At 50.7% G+C, this 20,111-nt stretch overlaps 1 protein-coding gene across 1 annotated transcript in view; it reads left to right on the top strand.

Moving 5' to 3' along the window:
- The window catches only part of LOC108520523 (SH3 domain-containing RING finger protein 3-like), a 222,759-nt gene extending 202,867 nt beyond the window's left edge, over nucleotides 1–19,892 (top strand). Inside the window, exons 3-4 of the mRNA XM_017859931.1 lie at nucleotides 13,676–13,951; nucleotides 19,866–19,892. Coding sequence (XP_017715420.1) covers nucleotides 13,676–13,951; nucleotides 19,866–19,892 — 303 coding nt within the window. The remainder of the gene's footprint in view (nucleotides 1–13,675; nucleotides 13,952–19,865) is intronic.
- The last annotated feature ends 219 nt before the right edge of the window (nucleotides 19,893–20,111 follow it).

Here is a 20,111-nt window from a genome sequence, read left to right as displayed (position 1 = left end):
GACAGAGTGGGACCTTGCCTCAAAAACATATATATATATTAAAAAAAAAAAGACCACCTCATTATCAGGGTACCTCCCATAGGAAACAAAGCCGTGTGGGTGTCTTGGCTTCCTGTTGGTCCAGAACCCTGCTGACTTTTCTGGCAGTAAGGGCACAGAGTGGGTTGGCTAAAGGAAGGGTACTAGTGGTGCCAGCCAGCGGGGGAACCCCCACCCACTCTGGGGATGACAGGGATGGAGTGAGGCAGCCACGGTGTCCCCTGCGCTGATTCCAATGGGGGATGGCGGCATGGTGACAGGAAGTCACGCTTTGTAATAATGCAGATGTGAGGGAAAAGTGACACATAGACACGGAGAAAAAGCTGCAAAATGTGCCTCTTCAACTCGTGAGAACAGGAGGTGACGGGTCGTGGAGGCTGCTGAAAGAGTTTGTTCCTGCCTCTGTTTCTCTCTCCTTCTCCAACTAGAATGTTAGGTGCCACTTGCTCCCCTCAATAGCACTTCCGAGACAGGTGGACTGCATATTGGCGGAACCCAGCGTTTTTATTGAGAAGCCCCTGAGTCCCTTCCTCTTTGCTTTTTAGGCTGACCTTCTTGGAAAGGTTCTGCTTTTAACTCTTTGCGTGCCTTCCCAGGCCGTGCGTCCTGGTGCGAGGCTCTGAGAAAGCGATTTACATCACCGCGTTGGTGACTCACATGTCCTCCCTGATCACTGAAGACACGGTTTGGTTTCTGCCTAGGATCATCGTGGTAATACCATTCCCTTCTTCAAAACCGAACATTTCCTGCTCTTGGAGTAGATTCGTCAGGACGTTTTGCAGCATCCTTGGGTGTTACCCTTTCCTTGCTCCTGATCTAGAGTTTCCGGGCCTACACACCTCAGAGGAGCAGCTGTGGGGACTGTGGGGCACAGCCCATCACCCGTCCCACACGAGAACGGCTCTTTTTAGCATGTTTTCTCAGGTGTTTCTTTATCCTCTCCCCATGCCTCAGTTTCCACATTGAAAACTCTCAATGACATTTATTTCCTTCTGAGTCTCTGCTGGTCTGTTCCAGCCCTTCCACAGCCCCAATCCTGGGAAGCCCGTGCCTCCTCCGCACACCGCCTCCTCTCTGCTCCTCTAGTGCCCCCCATGCCCTTCAGGGCTGGGACATGCTCATCCACTAGCCCTCGCTCATCCACGTGTCGCTCAGTTACCTTCTCGGTGATGACGTTCTAAGATTTCACCCTATCCCCGTCCCAGCGTTCATGTCCCCTCCTCTGGTTTATGTGTCCCCTTAACGCTTAACCACTTTCTGATATTCTCTAGATTTTACTTATTTGTATGTTTTGTTGCTGCCCCCCAGCTGGAACATAAACTCCACCCGGGTGGGGACCTCTGAGTGTTTTGTTCACTCCCAAACCCCATGCCAGAACCACACCCCACAAGTAACGGGCACTCATTCCGATTTGCTGACTAACTGCATAAATGTCCTAAAACCACTTCCCACCTTACGCGGCTGTAGAGAGGATGAGAATGAAAGTTAAATAAAGCCTATGAAAATGCTTAGAAAACCTGAAAGCATAAAAGGAATGTGAAAGATGTATTTACGAATGAAGCAACTCAACATAAAAAGGCACTTGGGGGCTGGGAGTGGGATATGTGGGTGAGACTCAGAGCACAATGTTGTCAAGACATTCGGGTTGATTTAAGTGACTGGCAACATCTGGAACCCATCAGGAAAAGCTTTAGCGTAGAAGGTATTCCTCTCCCTACGTTTTGAAAATTCAGGCAGGCCTAGTAGGCTCTTTAATATTTTAGGAAGTTCAAAAATATTTAATATCTTAAGAAGGTCAGAAATACTTACTACTTTAGGAAGTTCAAAAATCACCACTTGCCCAGAAGCTGGCCTGCAGGAGAAGGATTCTCCCTCACTGAGGAAGAGGTGCCATGCTGGGAAGGCCGTCTTGTTCTCTGGACTAGGTAAAATGACAACCAAAGACCCATTTTTACTTTAAAATGAGTTTACAAAGTCACATTAAAGCGTGAAGTCTTCAAGAACGAATTTCTCACAGATAGAACAGAAAATAACCGGATTGACTCACTAGCATGCAAAATACATTTGGAAGGGAAGCTGCCACCAGTAAGATTCTCCCTTGAGTACAAACAAATGTCCTGGCGTGCCCACGGCTAGCGCGTGCTGAGAGCTCACTGTGAGGCCTCGTGTACCCCGCAGGCTGCTCTCGAAGGAACCGGTTTCCAAGGGAGGAGGATGATTCCAGCACGTTGAGGCACATGCTCTTTGCAGCGACCCAGGAGAACGTTTGTTTGTTTCTCTGCATTGAGACTATTTGCATTAGTAAGTTATTTATGAAGTTCACCTTAAGTCTATAAAAGCAACTGCAACATCCAATTTTGTGGAGATTTCCATTACAAAGTTGACAGAGCGTTTTGTAACTAAATATCTGGAGTTAAGGATTTCTATAAATCAACATGGAAATGGGATGCCAAGGGACCCTCTCCTGCTCCAACCATATCCATCAGCGCCTGGTGCAGTGAAGAATTCTGCTCAGTTCCTCCTGTCCCAGGGCCAAGGGCAGTCTGCATCCCTGACAGCTGGACCTCATTCATCCTCTATGGGCAGCAAATTACAGAATTAGTGTAAAGCAGGCAAATGCAATATCTACGTGAAATAAGCCCAAACCATTAGGTATGCTTTGATTCAGGCTTAACATTTTTTAATATGATAGCAAACCCTATTGAGTATCCTAAATGTAAATTCAGGACTTGTAGTTTTCACGTTTTTGTGTTATGTATCTTAAATGCCTTCCTAGAGAGGGAGGTACGAACTGACTCACTGGGTGATTTTTTCCTGAGGTTGGCCACATGATTTAAAGATTTGTAAAAGCCTCTGGACCTATCTGTATTGAGAGGTAAGAGCTTGGGCTCCCTTGTTCTGGGACCCTCTCCTCTCTCCCCACAGCAGGGCTTCCAGGAACCCTGAGTGCAGGGCGCTTGGGGCTGCTGGCCCCATCGTGGCCCTGCTCCCATCTGTCATGTAACTTCTCTGCACCCAAGGCTAGGTCCTCCTGTGTGTGGTGTCCCCGGCGTCTTGCACCGTGGCCATCCCCTCACATATGGCAAAATGTTTTCCTCAAATGCTGATAAGGGACTGTACAGGCGAGGGCGGGTGTCCTGGAGGCACCCCTGGTCACGGGGTCACCCTAGCGTTTCCACCCTGCCCAAGAGGTCTGTGGAGCTTCCCCGAGCCTTTAGCACATTTGCTAGGAAGTCCATCATCTGTTGGTGGAAGAACCTTCCTTCTTAGGACCTTCTTGAATGGCTGTGCCATATGCTATCAGCATATGCCATATGCTACCAGGTGGGTTATCTTGGTGGTCAAGTTTGTTTTGCTAAGGCCTCCTTTTTTTTTTTGGGGGGCGGGGGGGGGGACAGGGTCTCATTCTGTCACCCAAACTGGAGTGCAGTGGCATAATCATAGCTTGTTCACTGCAGCCTCAACCTGCTGGGCTCAAGTGATCCTCCCACCTCAGCCTCCCGAGTAGCTGGGACTACAGGCATGCACCACCACGCCTGGCTAATTTTTTTTTTTTTTTTTTTTTTTTTTTTTTTTGTAGCGATGGGATTTCGCCATGTTACCCTGGCTGGTCTGGAACTCCTGAGTTCAAGTGATGTGCCTGCCGCGGCCTCCCAAAGTGTTGGGATTACGGGCATGAGCGACCGACCGCACTTGGCCTCTTTCTGTTTTGGATGGAGCTTGCCAGTCTGTGTGTCATGTGATGTGGAGAACTTCAGTAAACACGCTGTGTGCTGCTGTCTGGTAGCTTCCCCAGTTGCAAGTTGTTCGCTACTAACAGGAGACCATCCTTTGGTACTTAACGGTGTGCCAGTCTCTGTTACGAGTAACTCATCTGTATTAACTCATTCGATCTCACATTTAGGATACCTGTGAGACAGATACTTAGCACGCTTATCTTGGAGGTACAGAAACTGAAGCACGGGGCAGGCAGGATGTGGCAGAATTGAGCTCTTCAGCAAGAAGCTTCATGGCCACCCTGAAAACTCCTCAAGTGCTGGGGACCCAGTTCTAACACAGGTCGCCTGCCTTTGTCATTCAAGCTGGATTCTTAGGGAAACTTAATTTTTTTACATAGATGCTCACAGATACTTTATTTTTTCTTACCTTTTTGTGTTACACTTGACCCTTGAACAATGCGGGAGTTAGGGCAACAGCCCCCAGCACAGTCAAAACCTGCGTGTAACTTTTTTTTTTTTTTTTTTGAGACAGCCTCACTCTGTCGCCCAGGCTGGAGTGCAGTGGTACAATCTCGGCTCACGGCATCCTCTGTCTCCCGGGTTCAGGCAATTCTCCTGCCTCAGCTTTGAAAGTGGCTGGGACTATGGGCATGATCGCATGCCCTACTAATTTTTGTATTTTTAGTAGAGATGGAGTTTCACCATGTTGGCCAGGGTGGTTTCGAGCTCCTGACCTCACGTGATCCACCCGCCTCGGCCTCCCAAAGTGCCTGAGCCTCTGCGCCCAGTCTTGCATGTAACTTTTAGCTCCCCCAAACTCAACCCCTAAGAGCTTACTATTGACCAGAAGCCTTACTGATAACACACACAGTTGATTGACACATACCTTGGAAGAACTATACATTATATACTGTGTTCTTACAATAAAGCAAGCTAGAGAAAAGAAAATGTTATTTAAAAAACTGTAAGGAAGAGAAAATATATTTACTACTCATTAAGTGGAAGTGAATCATCATAAAGGTCTTCATTTTCATCATCTTCACGTTGTGTAGGCTGAGGAGGGGGAGGAGGGGTTAGCTTTGCTGTCTCAGGCAAAGAAAAGGTAGAGGAGGTGGACGGGAGGCAGAGGACGGGGGCACACTCATACAGTATAACTTATTGAAAAAAATCCATGTGTAAGTAGACCCTTGCAGTTTAAACCCATGTTGGTTCAAGGGTCAACTTTTTTGGGGGGGGGGGATGAGGGGTAACATGAAAATAATGATGTGAAAAATGTATATAAAGATGGTGTGGTGGTTGGTTTGGGTTGAAATAAGGACCTACAAGGAATCCTCTGCCTTTAGTCCCCTCTTTTGTTTCCCTCCTGTCCTCTTGGTCTTCTGAGGTGGCTGGAGATCCAGGTCCCCAGTGCAAGGCCCCGCTGACCCGAGGCCACCCACGAAGGAGGCCCTGGTGAGTGTGCTGCCCAAAGGGCCAGTTGAAAGGTGAGAGATGGGGCTGGCCAGAAATCAGCTGGATGCAGGTCCTGGAGGGTGCCTAGGTGGGGCTGCAGGGGTTGCAGGTAGTGAGGCCTTTGTTCCCTGGGAGGGATCACAGGAGCACTTTTCAAGGTGCCTGGTGGTTGCTGGGGACTTGCTCAAGTGCACATTATCAGAACATGCCTAGAACGCTGCAAATACCAGCTCACAGTGTGGGACCTGTCTTCCCAGAAAGTGAGGAAGTGAGCAATGCATCTCCGAACTGGATAAATATAAACAGATCTGGACCCTCCTGGCCTAATGGATGACCGACCCACAGCTGCCCTTTTCCTTCCATAATTAAACAATTATCAGGGCTCCACAGAGGCTTCCCTCACCTTTTAGGGGAGTGAGGAGGAGGCAGGTGGTTGGAAGCTGGTTGCCCGATTCCACGCTCTGTGATGCTGAGGAATTTGCCCAACTTGCTGCATTTTTTCTCACTTATAAAAGGACCATAATTCCTATTTCACAGGGGTCCTGTGAGCAGTAATCAGCTATCAGGATGTCTGGTGGGGAGCAGCAGCTAAATAATGGCTGTGTTACTTTGAGGAGGTGATGTGTGTAGCCAGCAGTGCACAGGCTGAGAGGTCAGACCACCTGGGTCCAGTCCTGCCTCTTGGACCTTGGGCAAGTTACTGGACCTCACTGTGCCCCAATTTCCTATCTGTAAAGTGCAGAAAATGTAAGGCCAAGCTCACAGGGTTGCTGTAAGGATCCTGTGGATCTCGCAGGTAGAGGTAGGAGCAGCGGGCACATAGGAGGTGCTCAGGACAGGAAGGGGCGAGGTCGGGATGAGAGCCCCAGTGCTGCTGGAACCCAGAGAAGCACATACCTCAACCCTGAGGGCAAGAGAGGGTCTATACCCAAGGACTGTGCATCGGTTCTTTGCTGAATTCACTTATTCAGTGAACATGTGCAGATGCTGGAGGGGTGGTCCTCAGTTCTCCCATCTGACTTCTGCTGCAGTGCACGGGGAGGGATCAGCACTGACCACTTTCTACACTTAGAAGCATCTGCCTTTCCTGGCCCTGGCACCCATGTCCTGGAACATCTGTTTGCCTCAGCAAGTAGTCAGTGATCTTTTTTTTGTATAGCTCCTTCTTCATTAAGAGACACAAAGTTCTTTACGTATCATCAGTTTTGTTCTCCACATACTAAGAAGCATGGAAGGGCAGGTTTGATTATCTCCGGTTTATGGGAAAACGAAGCCCAAGGTACTTTGTCAAAAGGTGCTTCCTAAGGCCACTGCAGATGACCTAACCGCTGCTTTGATGCAACAAGGAAACAGGCCACAACAAAGTCTGGGAAAAGTAAAAAAAAGGAAGAAAAAAAGAAAAGTAAATTTGCTTTTAAATCCTCTCTATTTTGGCTGCAACGTGAAACTGCTACAGGAAGCTCTTGGCTGTAGACAATTTATGTCTTCACAGTTGCATCCCACACAGCAGCTTAGCAGTGGCCTCGTCACCCCGTATGTGAAGGGCAAGTTGTGTTTTCCTCCTTTGTCTTGTTTCATCAATTCTTCATCAATTCTTGGACGAATGAGTATGCAAATATGGGAAAAGAAGAAACTGTCAGAAGAAAAGAGAGGACGAAAGAAAAAGGACCAACGAGCAGCTTTGAGTGAGAAAAAGGACAGAGGAACTCGAAATATAATTATCTATAAAACGAAAACCTAGGAACCTCTGGTTGTAGTGTGATACAGTAACACACTTCTTCGTCGCAGAATGAATCTATAAACTGAAAGATGGGGTACACTCTGGTAAATACATTATTTAAATTAAGGTAAGGCCAAGAGTCGTGCCTTTTCTAAATCTGAGAGTCTCTGAGTTGAAAGTGCTATTTAAAGATGACAGCACATAAATGATAACCCTCAGCAGTGCTATGAAAGTCAATGCCTTGGCTTGAAAAATGCTTACGAGCTAAAGAAATTGTAAATACACCTGAGACTTCCTGAATGAGTCAGAATATAGGCTAAGCTGTGAATAAGATCCCAAAACGTGATGGCTCAGATAAGATCGAGTTTCCTTTTTCTTACTTCATGGTCTGGGGGTATGTTCTGCAAGGTCACCCCAAGACCCAGATTTCTTCCCCCTTTGCTCTGAGCATAATGTTTGATGGAAAAACTGGCCCACCCTACCATATCTACCATGCAGCCCGTGGGAAGGCAGATTTCCTTATGCGTGTCATTATAAAACATGCTCCAGAATGTGCAGGAATCACTTTGACTTGCATTCCGTGGACAGAAATGTGGACACCTACCCACGACTGCCTGCAGGCAAGGCTGGAAAATGAAGGCTTCTGCTGGAAGCTTGACCTCAGTTGAAATTTGGAGTATTCTCCCAGACAAAAGAAGTAGAGAGTGGGTATCAGGGGATCATTAACTGTCTCTGCCGCATTATCAGACCCTGCAGTGCTTGCTGTGTGTACGATTAGGGTCTCACCCTTCAGGGCCTGTGGACGAACGTGTTCATCTTCCTGACACTTTTCAGCTGGCCACATGCTGTGCTATACGGGTCTGGAGACTGCCCGTGGGCAGGCGCTGTGTCCATCTGTAACTCCAGGCCTTTGCATGGGCTGAACCTCTGGCTGGAATGCCCCACTCCTCATCAGCCATCCGTGGGACTTTCACCATTCCTCCAGGCCCAGCTGCTATTAGCAACAGGATCTTGGGTCACATGGACCATGAATCTCATATTTTGGGAAAAATAATGGGCCAGATAGAAGCTGTGAGGCAAGGCCCCCGTCCCAGGGGACTGGTTTGCTAGTCTGTGTGTTAATTCGTTCAGTAGATATATCGAGCGTGTGATCTGTGTCAGGCCAGCAGTGGGGGATCCACCAGTGAGCAAAACAGGCGGGAATCTGTCCTGATGGGCTAACCGTGGAGGAGGCCCTCCATTGAAAGCAGGTAGTGAGAGCCGTGGCAAGTGCTCTCCTGGAAAGATTGCATCCTTAGGGTCTTAAACACAGGGAGCCGGTGCTCCACACTGTCCACCCCAGCTTGCCGGGAGGTCTGGAATAGGCCAGTCGGGGTCGTGCCCTCCCCACGCTGCAGGCCGGCTTTGGCACCCGCCCTTGCCCAGGGGTATGGCTTGCCTGAGAGTCCCACCCAGGGCTGTCAGGAGCACATTCATTAGAGCCTGCTGCCACGTGCCTGATTCCAGTAGAAGCCAGAGATGGCGCCATTGTGCCCACGTGAGCAGCGTCTCCACGGGTAGGACATTAAGCCCAGAGGAAGATGTGTGTGCCACATCTGAGTAATGAGCCATGAAATTGACATTATAAGTTTTAATTATTATTAATGCCTTGCAGGGGTGGCTGGTGTTAATTGTCCTGTAGGCATCCCAGATGAGTTTTCCCTTTTCTTTTATTTCTTTTCTTAATGTCTTGAGCCCAAATAATGGCGGCTTAGTGACAATGTTTGAATGAAATTCCTCTAAAGGGGAGCACGCCACAGCGTGAGAGGTTCTTGCAAACGCGTCTGTGGGCAGAAAGCAAACAGGCTCTGGAGCAGCTGCCCACCCTCCTGGGTGGGTGTGGAGGCTGGGACATAGAGGCCTCCGGGTTGCTGCCGCGAAATCGGCAGTCTTTTCTCCCCCATAATAGCATCTGCCTGCTCTAGGCCCCTTCCATGCACTAATTAGTTAATCTTATAAAGAGCATTGAAGATGAAAAACTCTGGAGGTGCCGGGTGTCACCCATATGAGCATTTCCTGATGAGATCCAGTTTCTGGCTGCTACTGCTCCTCCAAATAAACTGCCTCTCGGCACCTTCCTTAACTGTTTTTTTTTTTTTCTTTCCCTCAGAAATGTGTCCTGCATCTTAAAAAGATTCATTCCCTGGCCGGGCGCGGTGGCTCAAGCCTGTAGTCCCAGCATTTTGGGAGGCCGAGACGGGCAGATCACGAGGTCAGGAGATCGAGACCATCCTGGCTAACACGGTGAAACCCCGTCTCTACTAAAAAATACAAAAAAATTAGCCGGGTGTGGTGGTGGGTGCCTGTAGTCCCAGCTACTCGGGAGGTGGAGGCAGGAGAATAGCATAAACCCAGGAGGCGGAGCTTGCAGTGAGCTGAGATCCGGCCATTGCACTCCAGCCTGGGTGACAGAGTGAGACTCCATGTAAAAAAAAAAAAAAGATTCATTCCCCCTCTTGGTTTTGCTCTGTCAAATCTGAGTCTGGCAGTCTGAGATGGGGATATGGGGGGTCTCTTGCCTTCTCTCTCCCGCCTTCTCTCTCCCCTACCCTTCTCCACTTCTTCTCCTGGCTCACCAGCCAGCAAGGCAAACAGGCCCCACCTGGAGCCCGCATGCTCTCACAGCTTGCTTGCTCCGAGAGTCATGCTCTCGGTCCCAGACTCGAGGCCAGCAGGTGGGTCACCACCTGTGGAGTGGTGGCCAGGAGGACAATCTCCAGTCTGCCCCTGCTTCTGCCCTACTCCTGCCCTGGTTTCCTTTTTTTGTTCTTAGACACAGGGTCTTGCTCTGTCACCCAGGCTGGAGTGCAGTGGTACGATCGTTGCTCACTGCAGCCTCGAACTCCCAGGCTCACTCAGTCATCTTGCCTCAGCCTCCCAATAGCTGAGACTACAAGTACTTGCCACAATGTCTGACTATTAAAAAAAAAAAAATTCTTTTTCTTTCTTTTTTTTTTTTTAGAGATAGGGTCTCAGTATGTTGCCCAGGCTGGCCTTAAACTCCTGGCCTGAAGTGATTTTCCATCCTCAGCCTTCTGGAGTGCTAAGATGATAGGCGTGAGCCACCATACCTGGCCCCAGATACTTCTTTTCTGACTTTACCCCCTGCATCTCCATCCAGGCCTGACTCAGGACTAACCTGAGTGCCTTTGAATTAACAGCACATAGAGGGGACCTGCTATGCAGAGAGAACACTCCTGGGTCCTGAGGTCATCAGGGTGAACAGCACAGTCTCATCCTGGGGGCCTTGGTGGCATAGAAGCGAAGGAATTAGGAAGGTAGCTGATAGAGTTAGGATGGCTGGTGAGTGGCTGATGGAATTAGGAGGGCACAGTTGGTAACGAGGGAGCAGTGTGGGTTTCAGAGGGAGTGAGAAGGGCAGAGGAAGTAGCATGGAGCTCTGTCTGCAAAACCCTTCTAGGTTCCAGAAGCACAGACTTCTTGTGACTGAGGACGCTGTCTGCCATGGCTGGCCAGGTGTGCTGAGGCCAGCTTAGGGGACCTCGGCTGCTGTGCCGAGGAGCTCGGATCCCCTAAGGTCAGCAGGCAGCCACTGAAGCTCATAAGTAGCAGGTGTGTGAGCTTGGCCTTGCATTTGGGCATCCAGCCCATGACAGGCTGATGGGACAGGAGACCCCTGGAGGAGGTTTACACTGGGCTCAGGATCGATGGCAGGTAAGGCAGCGGGAGTGGGAGAGTGCATGGCCCTCTGGGTGAGAGCTCAGAAGTGGAGTTGGCAGGAGGAGTGCCCAGGCCAAGGGAAAGGGTGGGCACAGGGGTGACTGAAGGTCCCTGCCCAGCAGCTGAGTGGGGATTCCATGGCCACAGGAGGAAGGGCTGGAGGGACAGACGATGGCCTCTAGGAGCTTGTGGATGTCCAGCAGAGCCGTCAAGCAGGCATCTGGGTTCACATCAAGTCCGCTAATCAGAAGGGACATCACAGGCACAGGTTGATTTGAGGGCCACTGGCACAGAGGCAGGTCAAGCTGGGGTCTGCGACAGTGAAGTGGGGCGTCAAGGAGACCTGCAGGCCACAGTGCTGATACCAGTGAGGCCATGGTCCCTGCGGATAATTCATGAAAGGCAGAATCCCCCTGTGATTCAGGAGTGTGTGCCTTGCCTCACAGAGTGCCTCTGTCCTGGGTGGTAGCCTACAGCCCCAGGCTGCCTGGTGGAAGATGCCTCAGTCTGTCTGGCCCTACACCCCAGCTTTCCCTGCCACACTACCTAAGTTGGGGCCGCAGTTACACAATGTGGGTGTGAGTGGTGTCTTCAGGTGGCCTTTATGTCAACCAGTCTAGACAAGGCTGATGGTGGGGAGGCCAGGGAGGAAACACAGTGTTCCCTTCTCACAGGGGCATTGCAGGGAGGTGTGTATGCTCAGATAGCACAAGCTGGCTGCAGAAGGAAGTGCAGCATGGAGGCAGGTGCAAAGCTGGCCCTTCCTGCCCACGGTTGTTACCAATGGTAGCAAAAGTCGCCAAACAGCCACCGAGTCTATAGCTCTTATAACACGGCTTTTAAGCCTTACCCTTGTGATTTGGGAAAGAAAGGAAATGGAGTCATTCCCTGACAAAGTAAAGCTTTTTTGTGTGCATCTTGTTGAGGCTGGTTTTTCAACTTCACAGCATTTTTTTTTCTTACCATCCCTTTAAAACTGCTTACCTTGATGGATATCTAAGTGTCTCCATGTAGCCAATAGTGAAAATACTCCTATCATGAAAATAAATGTTATATTTAACTTTTAAAGTGTTCGTAGACTAAGTTCTATTAGAACAAGGAATCTTACTCTGTCTTTTTTGTAAACTTAACCAAACAGGCTGGACCAGGGTTTCTTAACCTGCTGATGCTCTGGGCCGGGTCTTTCTTTGTAGCAGGGACTGTCCTGGGCATTGCAGGGTGTTTGGCAATGTCCCTGGCTTTTACTTGTTACATGTTGGTAGCACCCCACCTTCCGGTTGTGATAGCCAAAAATATCTTCAGACAGAATTGTCCCAAATTGAGATTCCCTGGCTGGCGGCTGAGTGGCTCCTGTGTGGCAGTGGAATTATTCTGATGGCCTGCAGCCAACTGCCCCTTCCAATTTTTTTGCGATCACAGTGCTTGTCTTGCAAATTACCCCTTGCCTCCGCTCTCTAAAATTGGGGCTCGTTACACACTATTGTGCTCGGACTACAAAGCTATCCAGAATGAGTATTATTGGAAGCAAACGGATTTTTTTTTTCTCTTTGAGTTCTGCAATGAAAAATCCTCTGGTGTTACTGTTTAATTGGTTAGTGGTGGCTGTTTGTCAATTTGCCAGCAGGCTCTCTCTTAACTGCTGTCGTTTGACGTTGCTGAAACATAAATGTAGAATGATTGAGTTGCCAACATGCTATTAAGTCCTCCACAAAGAGTTTCTCGATATACCACTGCTTCAGGCTTTTGTGCTTCTATTGATTGATCCGAATACTGAAGAACTCCTTGGCATAGGCAGCCCTGGTGAGAAAAGGCAGCTTCTGGTAGGAAAATCGTTGGGTATTGACACCCGGACAATGCAAGGCTTTCCTTTGGTTTTCCTCTGGCACAGGACTGACCTCTGACAAAGCTCCCACAGTTGAGTGGGTATTGGCCACCCATAAAGGAAAGGGAGAGAGGCCCGTGTGGCCAGATGGTCATGATGAGACAGGGCCAGTTAGAGAAGCCCAGGAAGTGGACGAAGACATCACATCAGTTTTGGGATTCCTTGACAGGCTCCTTATTGCTGACAAGCAGAAGCAGCCTAGAGTCTTGTTTGGATTTTAGAGCTAGTCATGGTTGGAGACCGAGGATGACAGAACAGGTGCAGACGGGTTGGTTATCCTCCAACGGATACAAGAACATCGCTTATGTTAGGAGGATACAGTCTTATGCCCTTGAAATTGTACTTCTGGAACAGACTGCTACAGGTACACACAGCAGAAAGTTGTGTGTCATGGTTGGATGTCTGTGATGGCCGGGGACTGCTTGTTAGAACTCCTGTGCCTGGGCACAGCCCTTGTGCTCTACACAGGCTGTTTGTCATCGTCCTCGTGTGTGTGCCGCTGGCCATGAGTCTGCTGAGTGGGACGCTCGGCACGACGGATGCCATGCATGCCTGCTGCTCAGCTTCAACCCCTGGAGCATGCTCTGAGTTGCTGTGACTATTACATAGAAGAAGTAAAGAAAAAAGTTGTTGGATACTTGCTAGAAATCTGGCAGCTTCTTAGACTAAAATGCCTGAGAAATAGGAACCAATGGAAAATGATTCAGCACAGAATATTGGGTAAGAAATTCCAAGCCCAGATGCCCTGGGTTCAGATTCCACCTACTGCTCCTAGGTGTGGGCCTTGGGAAAGTCACCTTCCCTCTCTGTGCCTCAGTGTCCCCATCTGTACATGAAGATAAGCCAGCACCTACTTCAGCGTCCTTTCTGCACAGAATGAGGTGGTCTGTGTGGAAGGCCCCAGACAGTATCCTGTTTAGGAGGAATGGCTATGGTGGGGACCCTCTTATCTCGGTGGGGCCTCGGTATGTGCGTGTTCCTGTGACAGGCTGTTTCTTTGAAATATTTTCCATTTGCGGGGCACTTTGTATGCACCCCCAGGACACAGAAAGCCCCAGGGAAGCCCCGGCCTGCTCCGGCAGATCCACTCTGGGCACTGGGAAGAAGCATGCCCGTTGACCACATGCTGCCTCTTGCTTGCAGAATCCCTGCCTGCTTCCCTATGGCAAGGCCCTCTACAGCTACGAGGGGAAGGAACCTGGCGACCTCAAGTTCAACAAGGGGGACATCATCGTCCTGCGGCGCAAGGTGGATGAACAGTGGTACCATGGCGAGCTGCACGGCACACAGGGCTTCCTCCCAGCCAGCTATATCCAGTGCATCCAGCCCTTGCCACATGCCCCGCCCCAGGGAAAAGCACTTTATGATTTCGAGATGAAGGACAAAGACCAAGACAAGGACTGTCTGACCTTCACCAAGGTAAGGTGGGCTCTGGGGTGGGTCCCGCCAGCCCGTGCAGCCTCTGTCCACCCAGGGCTCTTCCCAGCCACAGGCCTGCAGCCAGCCAGTGTCTTTCCTCAGATTCTGAATCCTGGCTCCTCCCAGAACCCTGAGCAAATGACCCAGCAGCCTCCCTCCCTGTGCCTCCATGAATGGGGTGGTGGTTTTTTTGATTGAATGCTATGGAGGGCAGCAGCCTGACACACAGCTCCAGCTCAGAGCTACATGAGAGCTTGAGATAATATGAGCCTCCATCAGCACCAAGAACAGAACCCTCAGTTAACCTGAGTCTTCGGTCGAAGCGCCGACCCAGGTGTAGCAGAATGACGCCTTTCCAGGACTCTTGAGGTCCTGCGAGAGGGGCTTATCGGGGAAGCTGCTACAGAGACCCTGGTCAGCTCACAGGGAGGTGACAGCTGGGGCCTCACATCCGTGCATCATAGCCCTGTCCTGTAGGGCACCTGAGGCAGGGCCGACCAGGTGCATAGGGAGCCCTGTGAAGCAAACATTTGGGAGCAAACGAAATAGTACTGACAGGTGAAGTTGAGTAGGAGGGCTGGGTGAGGTGCAGAAGAGACTGGTTCTGGCTGTCCTGGCAGTTGCTGTTGAACAATTATCTGCACCAAGTGCTTGGCCAACAAGCTCACACTTGGTCTTTACAGCTGTCCCAGGTTCCAGGGGAAATAGTTGGAACCTTGTTTTCTCCATGTGCAAACCAAAGCTCTGAGAGGCTTTGTAACTTACCCAGGCTGGTTGCTAGGTCCTCTGTCCCTCCTGCTTCCCCTTCCTCCTTCCATCTTCATGTCCTGTCTCCTGTATCTCCTCCATCCCCTGCCCCTCCTACACCTGCTCCCCGCGGCCCCCAGATGTAAATGACAAAGCCAGAATCCTAATGCAGATCTCTGATGTTAACACTCAACATTCTTCCCACCTCCCTACACAGGGAATTCCTCCCTTATGTCAGCCTCACGGTATTTTAGATGTCAAGAAGTCATTGTGTTCTCTCTCCTCACTCGTTCTGTCTTGCCTGTGTCTCTCTGTGTCAGTGTTTCTCTCTCTCTCTCTCTCTGTCACACACACACACACACACACACACACACAGAGTTGTAAATAACAGAACTAGAATTCTAACTCAAATCTCTGCTTCTAAAGCCCATGTCCTTCCTGCCTCCGAGAGGCCATTGCTCTCTCCCCCATCTGCTGAGTGCAGAGCTCGACGGTGGCACTCTCTGGAGGGCGGTAGGAGAACCATGCACACTGTTTTTGAGCAAAATTGGCATGTCCTGCGCGCGGCTGCTATTTATGTCTTGTTCTATTGTTCAGCCTGACAGTGAATAATCTATTTTTCATTCAGGGATTCAACTCCTTCTCCCTTCCTTTTATCAAGGTGTTCCGATGCTAATTCCGATTGTCATCTGGCTGCACAGCTTCCCAGGAAACTGTGCCGGTGCCTCCCTCCCTCCCAGCTCAGTCAGAGGGCGAGAGGAGCAGCTTCCTTGGGCTATTTTTAGGCACACAGAAACCCACCTTGCTTCTCTGCCCAGTGGACTCTTCTTCCTCAAGAGAAGACCTGGGGCCACTGGTGGCCCAGGTGGTCACTCATGATCAAGAGCAGGAACCTCTGAACTCTCAGGGTCTGGTCAGGGCCTTGCTAAGGAGACAGACCCCATAATGGCTCCAGGCTCCTCCAGGCTTGGCAGGCTCCAGCTACAGAGCCCAGGTCCTCCTCCAGAGGCATCACAGTAGAGCCCACTGTGAAGGGGCTGTCGCAGGGCCCTGGAGCCTGTGGGCAGGCCCAGCTTCTCTGGGCGGAAGCAACTGCCTGCCTTTCCTGTCATCACCATATAACGTGCTGCATTCCACGGGCCTCTGCCCAGGATGTGCAACCCCAGGCTGAAGGCTAGAGCCCACTGGACAAGAGGACAGAGGGCACCTGCCCATTATTCCACAGAAACATACTGGGCCCTGACTCCGTGTCGGGTACTAGACCTGCTGTGCTGCCCTCTGGAGCCCAGAGTCAGGTGTGGGAGACAGGCCAGTGGAGAATGTGCAGAAGATAGGCCAGAGGCTCATGAGCTGCATCGGATCACCAGGGGTAGGCCAGGCATTTAGTATGGGCTCCTGAGTAGTCAGTGATGGAATTCCATGTTCCATAATTCGCAAGAAACAGTGAAATTAGAGCTGTCAGGCTTAGACTCATTTTGTGGTTGGCATGCGGAGTGGGGGTAGCCAAGCAGGGGTCCTTCTGTTCCCGAGTGGGCAATGTCACCATCAAGGTGGGCGTGGCTGCCCAGGCTCTCTGGAAGGTGACCTCTGGGTTGAATTGAGGACAGGGGCACCAGCCACGGGAAGCCCAGCGTCTCCTGTTACAGGATCTGTGACGGCTGCGAGGGGGAAGTGTCATATCACAGATTCTTTGTTCAAGGACTTTCTTTACTTGAATCCTATGAGTTAATGTGGAGAATTAGAGGCCTCTGGGTGTGATCCCCAGAGGGACTTGTGCTGTGACACGACCTTCCTGCCACGCCCCTGTGCCCACTTTCACCCTCTGACCTCCACGGGGTGAGGTCAGGCAGGGAATGACCACCCTGCTACCTGTCCTGTCCTGTTGCATCTCTCACTCCTCAATGTCCGCAAATAAAGGCTCCAAGAGACATGGGCAACTCCACATGACTCTGCTCAGTTCCTGTTTTCCCCCACGGTGGGCCTGACCCACCTCACTTCCCCCGTGCCTGGCATGCGGCTGAGATGACACACTGGCTCTGACAGTCTCCCTGTGAATCAGACCTCCAGGAACCAAATGGTTCCTGTGCTGCAGCGTAGGTGCTGGTTCATGCCAGCTTGGTCTCCCCACTGGGGAATGTTTTTATTCTTTGGTTATGTTCCGTCCCAGAGTCAGGGAGGAAAGAAGGGTCTCTGAAAGCTGCGATGGTGTAACCTGCCTTTATACAGCATCACTGTGGCTGACTGATGGAGTTTAAAGTAGGTGGATCAAAGCAAGATTTTTACCTTTGGTGTTTGCTTTTGAATAGTCCTGTTAAAGGGGCATTAATTAAAGTCCTTCTAAAATCTAGTCTTTGCTTTATTTCAGAAGAGAATGAATAATCAGTTTTTGTAAAGCAGCTTTAAAAAATGACATTTTATTACTTCTTAGTAGTCCCACTCCAGAAAGCTGGGCGTGTGCAAATAAAAAGACGACAGGTAGGAAGAGCTGTGGGCGCAGCTCTGCCAGCTGGTTTCTGAGAAGCCTCCACACGTGCTGGGCCAGTCACCCGGGAGGGGCTGGCCTTGGCAGGGCCTTGCAGTGAGGGCCCCATGCCAGCTGTGTGACTTAGGGTGACATATAACCTTGCTGGGCCAGGAGCACCTTGTCTTCCCAGTCGGGATGCCAGTGTGCACTCTGGGGTGATATAAATAAATTGCTGAGCCTAGGGCTTGGAGCACAGGAGGGGGATGTGAACTACTTTTTTCTTTGAGCGGCTAACTCTGTATTGTCTTACTCAGTTCACCTGCAAGATTCGGCAAGGGTTTATTGAGCCTCTACTCTGTAGCTTTCAGTTAATGAGAACATTGTGGTTGCCTTGCCAAGCAGCTGCGTTTGCTGTGCGGGGCCTGTGCTGCTTTTCGTGAGTTCCAGCTGGGATGCTCAGGCATCCTCAGAGGCCATGGGGTTTTCTTAGAGAGTGCCCGCTGATCATGGAATCACTTTTGCACATGATTGCAGCGGGGCCCCCAGGCTTGCCATGTCTGCCGTAATCCCCACCAGGTGTGCCATGCGAAGGAGCCACAGGGCTTGGTGGCTGCAGCCACTGCGCTGTCCTAACCCTCATCTCACCCTCAATTTGTCCTGATCTAGTCAGACCTTAAGACTCTTCCATGTGACCTTCATATGCTACTGAGCATTTAATCATTTCTCAAAAGTATGGGAAGTCTTACCTTTGTGAATTAACCTAGCGTTAATTCCAAACTCTGCTCTTCTGATCCTAGGGACAGATGTAGATGGATAAAAATCAAATATAGACAGAGTTCAGGCTCTAGCATGAGGTAGACACAGATTCAGATCGTGGCACTTTTCTTTAATAATGCATGGTGTCTCGAACATTTACTTAGTCTTTGAGTTGCTTTTTTTAACTACAAATGGAGTTGATATTAGGATTATATGAGCAAAGGCATTTTAAAACCCAAGCTCAAAATAGGCATTCCAGTAAATATTTGCTGTCTGCCCTCTGCTTTCTTCCTGTCTCAGGAAAAGTTGCACTTCCATCAGATGGTACTTATCACTTTTTATGTTCACCCAGAATATTTGCAGGAAAGTAAGCCTCCCTCCTAAAAACAGACTGCATGGAGAATGAGAACTTGCAGGACTGGTCTGCTATGCTTTTACTTTCCTGGTGGCTGAATTTCAGAGAGGATTGCCTGGGGGTAGTGTGGCTCAGCCCTTTTGTGTCGAGGCCACAGTCCCCTCACCAGCAGAGCCAGGCGATGGGCAAGCTTCCAAATTTGCAGTATCATCTCTGTTTCTTCCTGACTGAGAATTGACATTGCTTTGGGGGCTGAGAAGACGAGGAAACTTTAGCTTTACCTCTTTTCATATCATGAGATAAGCTGGTGCAGAGCTGGGGGCTCCATGTCATTCTCTGCCTTCCTGGGAACCCTCTTGGGCTACTTTACCCTGAAGTTATCTGAGAAACTCAGGGAACCAGTTCTCCTTTTTGACTCCTTGCTTCATGGATTTCTCCTCCCAGGCTCAGTGCACCTGCAGCCACCTCTGTGCACAATGATAACTCCTATGAAGGAGGCTCAACTCGCAGGGCACGGAGCAGAGGGGAGCAGAGCACCCTTGCAGCCACTGCAGACCACCCTCACCCAGCCTCTTCTGACAGCAAAGGTAGTTTGGAGAAACTGCACTGATAACAGTCTTGATTTGCAGGCAAAACTTGGGCTGTATCTGAAACTTTGCCAGAAATTTTCAGAACCTACACAGAATGTGAGCTCCTCTCTACGGACGAGCCTGGCTCCTTGGAGCGGTCCTGGCCCTGGCCACTGCAGCTGCCTCACCTGCTCTCCACTGGGTGCCAATCCCACTCCTCAAATCTGTGCCACATGGAGCCTCTGCTCAGAGTCCTCAATGGCTACCCACCTGTCCCGGAGTCATGGCAAAGTTGGTGCTGCCCGCAAGACCCCACCTCACCCAGTCCTTGCTCCCTCAAGGGCCTGATCCACTTCTGGCCCCTGGCTCATTGCCTGCCCAGCTGCACTGGCCTCCTGGCAGGTTCTCCCTGTAGCCAAGCCCACCACCTCCCTGGTCCTGTGTGGTTGCCTCCCCTAGCCTGGGTGCCCCCACTCATTTATAGCTTGACCCTCCTCAGCAAATCTCTGCTGGAGATAGGGGCTACCCTCTCCCCCTGTGGGAGGGAGCACCCCACACCCAGACTCCCTGTCCATACCCCTTCTCCTGTGAGGTAGGTGTTCATAGTCACGTGACACCACCTGCCTGAGGGTGGGTTGAGACCCCTCCACTACCTGGCCCCAAAATAGGGCAGCAAAGGGCACCTGGAGGGACGTGGAAGGAAACCCTAACAGTGGAGTGGGGTGCCCTGTGTCACCTGGCCAGGGCCGGCAGGCCTACTGGTGAGAGTGCCTCCGTCTCCTCACCCAGCCTCCTTGGTCCATGCCTTCACTCTTCAGACATTTATCAACCCTGGACTGTGTGCCCAATGCCAGGGATACTGAGGAGGGCACTACCCTTAGGCACTCACAACCCAAAGACATGGAGACAAGACGAGAGAGTCTCCCCTGCCAGTATATGCATGCGTGTGTCTGTGCGCAGTGGGGGCTGCCGGCAGTGAGAGGGTGTAACCTCTGACGTCTCCTCTTCCACCTGTGGCTGCAGGTTACCCGCAGCCGTGAGACCCCGTGAGGGGTCTGCCCCTGCCTCCCTCTGGAGTTCAGATACGTGAACACGATGGGAACACCAGAGGAAGCCCCTGGATGCTCTGGAAAGTCAGAGCCCCCTGAAGTCTCAGTGACAGCAGGGCAAGGATACAGGGCCAGCCTGCTAGGTGGGGGAGCTGATGGTGGCTCACAGTTCCATAGGTGCCCCTCCATAGATGGCAGTCGGCTGTCGGAGGCACAGTTT

This window comes from Rhinopithecus bieti, unplaced genomic scaffold (genome assembly GCF_001698545.2).
Source record: "Rhinopithecus bieti isolate Rb0 unplaced genomic scaffold, ASM169854v2 scaffold_53274, whole genome shotgun sequence".
In the NCBI taxonomy this organism is placed as follows: domain Eukaryota; kingdom Metazoa; phylum Chordata; class Mammalia; order Primates; family Cercopithecidae; genus Rhinopithecus; species Rhinopithecus bieti.
Note: the sequence above shows the minus strand (reverse complement) of the source record. Positions and strands in the feature narration are given on the sequence as shown.